Here is a 10,152-nt window from a genome sequence, read left to right as displayed (position 1 = left end):
TCACTCAGTCAAGGGACCTACAAACTGATACATGAGCAGGCCATGCATGAACCTAACTCTCTTTACTTAGCTTCGTATCAAAGAATCACTCCAGTGGAAGAAGAATTGGCCAGCCCTTCATTTCACACTATTGTACGTTAATGTATTAAGTTCTGTTCAGAAAAATTGGACCACCTTGAGGATAAGCTGTGTGGCCTTTTCTTATAGCCCTCCACTTGTTTGAGTTGTTTCCATAATTGGTACTCATCAATATGTATATAGAGATCTTATAATTTAGATGAGTTGTCCTGCGAGATTTGACGGTTCGGGATTCGGATGGTGGAGGATAATGTATTTTTTCAATTGTAGTAATAAGATGTCGAGAATTTGGGATTCGGGTGGTGGAGGATATTATTTTTTTCATCGTGATAACAAGATGTCGAGATTTCGAGACTCGGAATTAGTATTGTGCTAATTTAGCAAACATAATTGGTCCCAGGCGGGCTAATGCATGCATCTACAAATGATTGGCTTCCCTACTTCAGTGATTGAATCAACTAACTAAATAGGAGATTTTTTGGAAATGATAAATTGCTTGCAAAATGAATCATGGAAAGAGATCGCACCACTATATGGAAAAAAGAGCAAAACATAGCGCATCAGAAGCGTAGGCTTGCAGTTGGGAAAAATAAATATCGACGAGTGTTTTAGAAGAATTGGACACTTATTGCTTAATAGTTTAATTGATATGATGTCGAATGTCCTGGATTAATTTAGCTCGACCTGCTATGATCTGAAATGGAGAGATTAGAAGCAAGTAGGAAATTACAGTTCGAGAGAAATTAGAAGCAAGTAGGAAATTACAGTGCAAGAGGGGTTCGAGACAAGAGGGTTCGGAGTGTAATCATGTGCACGTGAGTATTTAAGTTTCTGCGAACATTTACCAAAATAATAGAATGTCAGGGAGATTCTCCGTTTTAATCTTCAGAAGCATCATGGGAAATAAATGGTGATGCCTGAATGGTATCGCACAAGTAGGCGATTACTGACATTAAAGGGGGTCTATGGAAAGATTCCAATGGAATTCGGATTAAATATACATGGCAAGGCGTAGGATGGGCACCATTCTAACAGGGTGAGCTACTAGCTATTTGACATGGCCTAGAAATGCGACGATAGATTAGCAGACCACTGAGTAAAGTTTAAACCCGATTACTTGCAAACAGTACAAGATTTTTAAACAGCAGAGGAATTCAGAGGAGGGCCTTCAGTTCTGTAATCCATTCACAAATTGTGACAGTTCTCCAGTTCTCCTCACTACACATATTACCGAGTTTACAACCTACAAGAACAGATAACGTAGACTATTGCAGACAAGATATGGAAGTGCCAAAAACTATTTTGTAAAAGTAACGTAGACTATTGCATTGCAGACTGAGATATCAGTTGACAATTTTGGTTGTTTGCGAGCTGAATTTTTTTTCTTTAAAGTCGGAACACTGGCAAGTGGCAATGAAACATGAATGAATGAATGGTCATAAAGAGGTAGGGGATACCTGCGCAAAGCTGGGGTTTCTTATACCTTCTATGATACATAAAAGTAAAATGACTACCACGATTACTGTAATGCAACAGGCTCAATCTTCCATATGTCTTTGGCGTACTGATGAATTGTTCTGTCACTGCTGAACTTGAAAGAACCAGCTGTGTTCAGGATCGACATTTTAGTCCATTTCTGCCCAGAAATATCAAGATATAATGTTAGGTTCCGTAGTTGGTCATTCTTTGCATATCTTACAGTGTCCTCTACTGCAAGATCTAGAAAGCACTACGAATATATAATACTTAAATTTGTTGGGCAATTCTACTGATTTAGTGTTTCTAGCTTATTATAGTGGCTAATCAGAGGCGTGATATATTAATTTGCTGCCTTTAGATTTCTTTCATGATTGATAGGATATATGGGTCAAGATAGCAAACAAGACTTACTTTCTGATCTCGGTATGCCTCATCAACCTGCTCTTGGCACTCAACATAACTAGGGAAATCCTTCCCAACAAGGAAATAATCAGCGCGGCCATAGCCTTCATTTCCTTCCAAGGATCCCATTAGTTCATCATAGTTGGCACCAAAGACACCACTTCTGACAAATGCTTTAACTTCCTCAAATCGCGGATCCGGCACAAACTGCATATCAAATCATCAATTCGGTATCATATACTCTTAAAATTGTTTTACCACGTAAGCAAGAACAGTGGATGAGTGGACATTTTATGTTTATATGTTTTAATGTCAGTGTTTGGATCACATAGTTGTTATAAATGATGACTTAGCTGTTTGTCAATTTAATCAAAAAATCAAGCTTCCAAAAAGTACCTTCCCATCAGCTCTTTCCTTCCTTAGATCAGCAATCTCATGAGCTTCAGCACCAAAAAGAAAAAAGTTTTCATCTCCAACCTCCTCCCTAATTTCAACATTGGCTCCATCCAAGGTTCCAATAAGAAGACAACCATTCATTGCGAATTTCATATTGCTAGTTCCACTTGCTTCCATTCCAGCAGTGCTACACAGAGTAGAACAATGAAATATGAAGTCAAGCAAGCAATAATATTTTTGATGGCAACGTTAATACTGCCAGATTCATGAGCTGTGCTGCTGGAATTATTGTTAACTTTTTTTCTTGAGTATAGCTTCGCTTTGCTACCAAACTTAAATCTTTAACCTTTGATTTTTATCAGAGCGTATTCCACTTGCAGCAATATTGTTGATCGTAATATCCAGACTCTTTGCAATGTTTTAATATTAAGAAAGAAGGTTGACAAACCTCCGTTACATTAAATACGAAATTAGTCCAAGACACGAGTGATAATTTAGTGAGCAGGTTTCCATCAAATATCTGTTTGTCACAACTAAGATCAATATGTTCATCATACAAGAGGAGTGCAGAATGAAATCATTGGTCACTTGTTAATAATAAGTTTAAATTTCTTATAATACACTATCAGGAATCCGATAAACTAAAAGGACCATATGACTAATATATTTTCAGAAATTCTCCATTTAAATAGGGCACCAAATATGTGATGATCAAAAGATCATAACCTACTATGAGCAAAAGTAAGGTATGTGTTCATCTCACCCTTCTGAGACCCTAATGCAGAGTTGGACATCCAACTTAGAATGAGATATAGCGGGTATGTTTGGTTTGGTATCAATGAATGACCAGTATGTATAAATTGGACGGAGGAGATAATATTCAGTTGAGAGCACCTTCTAGAATAATTGCATAACATTGACGTATATTTTGGACGATCTTAACTTAGGAGATTTGTCAATGCCAAATTTCAGGTTTCACACTTAGTGATAAGAAATACCAAGCCATTAATACCTTATATGTTGGGACAGCTCACTGCCAGGAATAAGCACCTCCGCAACACTGACGTTGTAATCTGGGACAAAAACAACCTATAAAGAAAAGAATAAACTCTGATGAGACTCCGAAGCATCATTTATTCAAGACATTAGAAAATAGGAACAACATAATTTACTCCATCAATTCTATAAACTGTGAGAAGACCTGTAAACTCCAGTAAACAATACCCCACAGCATGTATTATGATTTACGACTAATGACAATGCTGCCTGACATAGTGACATTTGAGTGCTTTCTTGCTATGGCTTAAGATAAATTACATGAGCACCAATTTTGTTTCTTCTACTATCCATAGTAGTTGAAAAGATTCATAAAACAAAAAAAACAATACACAGTTTCTTGCCAAAACTGTCTCAACCCATACCTTTAAAAGATCACCAATTTCAGCATCATGGTTTATGGTTGCGCCAACATCTGTGATGAATTTAACAATTCTCTTTGCTTGGACATATGTTGCAAATGCTTTTCCCCCAAATATGCACACTCTCGGAACATATTTCAATACCCTCTCTTCAGGGCTCATTTCTTTCATTTTTTTATACCGATAAACAATTCCCAGAATATTTAATAGTTGTCTCTTGTACTCATGGATGCGCTTGACCTGACAATGTATAATAAGAACAGAGAATTTTGCCCTCAATTCAATAAAAGTAACTGTGCACACATGAATGCATGCCAAACCAAATACACTCATTATTTTCTGCTTGGAAGCAACAAACAGCAACTACTCCTACAAGTATAGAGGTTTTTACTGTGAAGATCCCCAGATTTTGATAAAACTTGAAGAATTTTAAATATGTTAAAAATCACGAATTTTTGACTTTGTTCTGAGGGATTGTGAAAATGCAAAAATAGGAACAACGTGCAAGGCATGCAATAAAAACCCTGCAAATCATCATAAAAAGATAACACTAAGAGTATGTGTGCAAAAATATCTACAAGGTCATCCTCGGCTAAAAGTCAATTTAGGGTGAAAACTGCATTAACCAAAATATAAATCACAAGTTAAGATTTCTCAGTCGGCATACATGCCTCCACTAAGACTGGACCCTTGACCTCTTGTTACCAAGAGAAGAGGGGAAAGACAAGGCTACAATGCTAGCGATATTATCATGCTAACTTCTCCTATATGTACACCATGTTCAACTCATGGTGCCAATGATAAAATAAATTAAAGAGAAGGATGACCTGAATGTCAAACATTGCATCAGGACTGACAACATATCCGGTTTTATCCTTAATGAAGGATACAACAATCTCCTTAGCTAGCCGTTTTGCTTCCTTCCATTCAGATTGAAGCTTGTCATTATCTGCAAACTGCAAAGATTTTATTTCTTTAACCTAATTGCGAGATATTATCATTACCAAAGTAAAGACCAACATAACACAAGTCACAAGAGACAAGCATAATGCAGTTGCGACAAATCAGAAAAAAGAACCTGCAGGCAGAGATGAAGGCAGGAAAAGGAGCTCTACAGCTAATGAGCTATATGATACAAGAAGTATCAGAAAAAAGGTTGCCCTTACTTTGGCAATTACATTAGCATAGCCAAAACCTCGTATATGAGTCTTGTAGTTGGTTTTCTTACCACATGAACAAATGCTAATCATGAGCATCCAATAATGATTGCGCACTCACCAATAACAAGTCATGTTGAAGGACTTGTAGGTTTTTGTGAGAATGCACAGAGAACATGTAACATTGCAGGAAATTGTTCGGAAATTAGCAAAAGAAAGCACCTCTAAAGTGAAATGCATTTGTCAATATTACTCTGCTCAAGATCTCATTATTTATAGTAATGGACACATTTGGCTGGAGTTCTAGGCTGACTTCTTATACTGCAGTTCAGCAAAGCCAAAGAGTAATACAAATTAGAATGTGAATGAAGATTACCTTTCTAAGTTCTGCCAATTTGTCTGTATTTAACACCCAGTCTTCTGTTCCTATCCACTTGGTAATGATTTTACTTAACTCTGGATTGCAGAAACGTATCCATCTTCTTGGTGTGACCCCATTAGTCTTGTTTTGAAATTTCTCAGGCCACAACTGTGAAAAGAATATCAGTACATTAATCAGAAAGTATTATCATTATATCCACAATTTCAGCCTGTACCAATTTCACTAAGGCTGTAGACTGAAAGATAGCAAGGTAGTATTTTACTAAAGTACTTACCTTGTAAAATTCATTAAACACTTCTTTCTTAACTATCTCACTATGAATCTCAGCAACTCCATTCACTGCATGCCCGGAGACAACACATAAGTTTGCCATTCGAACCAGCTTTGGCAGCTGCAGATCTGGCTCAAATGTTACCTTTATCTTCTTGTCAGTATCACTTATGTTTGAATCCTGCCCTTCAGGTTCTACTTCAGAAATTTCACCATCTGCTTCCAGAGTAATTATGGTGCTTTCTTCAGGTTTAACAAGCAGTTCTAAGATGGAGGAAGGTAATTCAATATTATCCAAAATCCTCATTTCTTTAAATTTTTCTTGCAGCAATTCAAGATCCTCAGTACCGTACTTATAAATTATAGTATCAATCAGCTGCACAAGTCATCAAATTATAAGGTAAGTAACGGAATGGAGGGAGCATGGAATAGAACTGTGAAGAAAGTTCAAGTTAGAAAGACGGATGAAGCTAATGAAAGCAATTTAAAGTGAATACAATGATAAAGGTGCGAGTAAAATGTGATAATATTAGTGAATGATATTATAGAAGAATGCATTCACTTTTAAACTGGAAGGGATGGAGTCAGTTAGAAATTGTAGAATGGGCATCATGCATAACCATCTGCAAAATAGCCTAAATTTAATTCTATTTCCATAATTTCATTTGAGCCAACCAAACTCCATCTCAGTCTTTGTATAATAAACATTTTGAACAACTGAAATCAGCAACTGTGTTAGATTACCTCCTTGTCAATTAATTCTATAATCTCAATATGTCGAGGAAGCAATTCTTTCAGAAGGTTTAAACTCCATTTCTCTAAAGCCTCTGGCAGGACAGTGTGATTTGTATATGCCACAGTTCTGGAAGCAGTGGAACAACATTTTCAGAAAAAATTTATATGATCAAAACTTGGTGGGGGTGGGGGCGGGCCTTTACAAGTTCAACATATAAAGACAATGAAAAATAGTCACAAAATTAAACGCCAATAATTATGTTACAACATCATGAAGGTACCTTTGAGTGATATTCCAAGCTTCGGTCCAGCTCAGTCCTTTCAAATCCATTAAAATTCTTATGAGCTCAGGTATGCAGAGTGTGGGGTGGGTATCATTCATTTGCACTGCAACCTTTTCAGCAAAGTTATTCCAGTTAATTGCCTCCCCTGACCTCCTTTCGAACTGAGCAATGATATCTTGAAGAGAAGCAGAACATAATGTATATTGCTGCTTTAATCTAAGAGTCTTCCCTTCATGTGATTCATCACCAGGGTACAAAACGTAGCATATCTGGTCAAAACATTAATTTTCTTATGATGACCTTTGATTTAAATGGAAAGCACAAAGAATCTGAGGGACTGGGAATAGTATATTGAATCTTCGTTTTAGGGCATGGCATGTACCAGATGTCTAGAAATATTCTAGTTGTTTATGTATTTGCAAAAATAAATGCAGAACTGGAAACAAAAGAGAGAACTACTCGAATCATATATAAAAATAAAACAAACCTTTTCAGCCTTTTTAAGAGCCTCATATGCTTTAGCATGCTCACCAGCATTATAAGCTTTCAAGTCGAACTCTGATGAAGCAACTTTTGTTGACCATAATCGAAGGTTTATGGTAGTTTTGGTTTTATATCCTGGTATAGGAACATCATAGGCAACAACAGTGATATCCTCTCCCCCAACCCATTCTTTCTTTCCATCAGGTCCGGAAATGACTTCTCCATAGAACTTTACAGGATAAGACACATCGTTTCTAACAATCTCCCAGGGACTGCCCATCTAATAAGGATACTTAAATGAATCAGGGCATAAAATATAGTTATTTTAGAAGGATCAGTTTAAATTTTTAAGATAAAACAAAAGGAAACAGATTTCATCACCTCAAGCCAACTTTCCGCAACTTCTTCCTGTCCATCTTTTGTAATGAGCTGTTTGAACAGTCCATATCTATATCTAAGACCGTAACCCCATGCAGGGTAATTAAGAGTGGCCAAGGAATCCAAGAAGCAGGATGCAAGCCGTCCTAAACCCCCATTCCCAAGTGCTGCATCTGGTTCCTGACAGTATTAGCTGATGGATTCATGTCCGCTCTTCGGAAAAGGCATGAAAATTGATTTTGATTTCTTAACAATGCCAATTAGAGACAAAAGATGCATTATCTAAAAGCATCTCACCTGCTTTGCTACATCTTCTAGTTTATGTCCAAGCTTTGTCAAAGCCTCTGCATATGCCCCTGAGAGCTCTAAATTTCCGATAGAATTAAGCAACGCTCTACCCTGGAACAACCGACAAACATAAATTAGCTGTACTCTAGACTAGATTCTGTTCATATCAAGCTAGCCAGAAATTCTGAACAAACCTGAAGAAACTCCATAGACAAATAATATGCCTGCTTTACGTTTATCTTCTCATAGTACTTATAAGTGGCATTCCAATTTACAATAAGCATATCCCGAACACTTTCTGCAGTTGCATAAAACGCCTTGGGAAGCTCAAACTTCTCTGGAGCGAATGAGGGCGTCATTTCTGCGTGATACTTGATACTTGATGAAACAGATGCAGCATCCGGATCAAATCTGTCCAAAGCATCTCCAATACCTAATTCACGATTGCTCAGATTACTTGATCAAATCATTACTAATTTCTATTTATACACACAACATCTAATGCATCTCAAAACCTCTTCCTGGCAGTGGCGGAACCAGGATTAATTTCGACCCCGGGCTAAACTATTATTAAAATTTCAGCAAAAAAATTAAAAGTAAATATGCATACCTTAATTGGTTAAGTGGAGATATCTTTACTGCCTTTTTTTGAGGAAGGAATGGATGACAACTGGATTCTAAAAATTTTCATATTTTGATAACGTTGTAAGATAATTTCATCGTTTATGTCTTTAAATATGGCATTTTCGATGTAAACCACCATGTTGTGGGCTATTTTTTTTTATATATATTCATTTTTAAATTTGTCCCCGGGCTAAAAAACTAAAAATAAATAAATTATACTTATTATTTTTTTTCTCAGCCGGGGCTAGCCCCCCTTGGTTCCGCCCCTGCTTCCTGGTGAAGCAATTGTTCCATTTGACATTTGAAACGAGATCAAAGAACACAAACAATTGAGAAACCAAAGCAAATTACTCCATGAAACACAGAACAGAGAACTTAGCTACAAAATCATCCTCAATATGTACAAAAATTAAACGATCACCTAAGATTTCAATTCCAGCTCCGATCCTATCATCAATAATTTCAATATACACTCTCTCGCACACGAAATAAACCCACTAGCATTGTAAAGCTCACAACCCTAAAGTAACTATTCAATTCGACATTTTCATATAAAGGTAAAATAACATAAAAATTGAGAAATCAAAGCCAATCACTAGACGAAACTCGATTACAGAGTTAAAATTGTCGCCTAATTTCAGTTCCAGAACATATCATATTACGAATGCTCGAATAATTTGATCATATTAACAACAATTAGTTTAGGTACATTGTAAAAAATCATAGCTATAACCTACCTGATTAAAAACCACAAACATTTAAACCAAATTATTCAAGAACAACTACAATACGAAACTCGAAAAAAGAGAGCGGAGATCATGCATGCATACCATCTTGACTAGAACTCTGTTGGAGTTTCTGATGCGGATTACTGAGCACATTGCTGATCACGAAGCTTCTGGAAGAATCCCTGTCGGAAACTCGAATGTACCTACGTGAACTCAAGTGACTAGCTCTAGTAGCTGTGAAACTGAAGTGTGTGAAAACGTGGGAGTGTGTTTTAGTTGCCATGAAGTGTTTGAGATGATGATTATGAGTATGGGGATGAGAAAGAGCTTAGAGGGTGGCTTGTCTTCTTCTTATCTACTTCTGCTGCAAATAGTGCGCTTTCTTAGTTGGAGAAATAAATATCTTGGTGTTCGGTTATGGTAATAAAAAAACGTGCATCGATGACATAGAAGAATTCGGTACATTTAAGTCGAGCGCGATTGAATAGCCTAAGTAATGGGTTAATCCTGAGTTATCAGATCTCGAGTTGAGTTGAATGATAAAATGATAGATTTTAATTTGAAATTGAAAATTTAAAATGTGAATAACTCGAATTTGGGGACTGGGGTTTCAAGTAAATTTGATATATTTTTATGAGTTAAAGTCGAATAACTCTCTTTTCAAGATATTAAAAATTGTCCGCCAAAAATTGGTGATAGCATTACATATTTACATTTGTTGTTCATCAACGATTAAATATTAGAATTGAAAATTGAATCTATAAAAATACATAAATAAAAGTAACTAATGATGCAAAGAGTTAGGCTGGAAAAATCAACAAGAATGGGCATGTGATGTTTGGAAGCTACACTTTCGAAGTGGCGAAAGGCTACTTTCTGTTATAAAATCTACATAACGATGTCGTTTTGTAGGTTGGATACATCAAGGTGGGCCTTTACCAAACAGGGCACTACCTCCTAAACATGGGACCACAGATTCTCATGATTTTACCAGTTTTTGTCTTTTTGATGGTAAGTAAAATCTTTATCGTAAACTAAAGAAAAATAAAA

The 10,152-nt window shown here is 36.4% G+C and overlaps 1 protein-coding gene across 2 annotated transcripts; it reads right to left on the bottom strand.

The window, feature by feature from the left end:
* Nucleotides 1-1,062: 1,062 nt before the first annotated feature.
* On the bottom strand, nucleotides 1,063-9,518 carry LOC108202925 (alpha-1,4 glucan phosphorylase L-2 isozyme, chloroplastic/amyloplastic). 2 transcript variants are annotated; one of them, XR_010287613.1, is made up of 16 exons: nucleotides 9,205-9,518; nucleotides 7,945-8,183; nucleotides 7,760-7,861; nucleotides 7,466-7,642; nucleotides 7,089-7,364; nucleotides 6,599-6,870; nucleotides 6,327-6,444; nucleotides 5,587-5,958; nucleotides 5,307-5,459; nucleotides 4,601-4,729; nucleotides 3,777-4,013; nucleotides 3,368-3,444; nucleotides 2,356-2,542; nucleotides 1,969-2,166; nucleotides 1,536-1,714; nucleotides 1,063-1,252 (listed from the first exon to the last, which is right to left on the bottom strand). XR_010287613.1 is itself a non-coding variant. In XM_017371546.2 (15 exons), the coding sequence occupies exons 1-15, from the start codon at nucleotides 9,383-9,385 to the stop codon at nucleotides 1,598-1,600; spliced, it is 2,835 nt and encodes a 944-aa protein (XP_017227035.1). In that variant the 5' UTR covers nucleotides 9,386-9,518; the 3' UTR covers nucleotides 1,379-1,597. The 2 variants fall into 2 exon arrangements, 1 of the variants encoding a protein (XP_017227035.1); XM_017371546.2 differs by lacking the exon at nucleotides 1,063-1,252 and having other exon boundaries at nucleotides 1,379-1,714.
* Between the last annotated feature and the right edge of the window lie 634 nt (nucleotides 9,519-10,152).

Source organism: Daucus carota, chromosome 9 (genome assembly GCF_001625215.2).
Source record: "Daucus carota subsp. sativus chromosome 9, DH1 v3.0, whole genome shotgun sequence".
NCBI classification, from domain to species: domain Eukaryota; kingdom Viridiplantae; phylum Streptophyta; class Magnoliopsida; order Apiales; family Apiaceae; genus Daucus; species Daucus carota.
The sequence above is the reverse complement of the archived record's forward strand: the minus strand, read 5'-3'. Positions and strand labels throughout refer to the sequence as shown.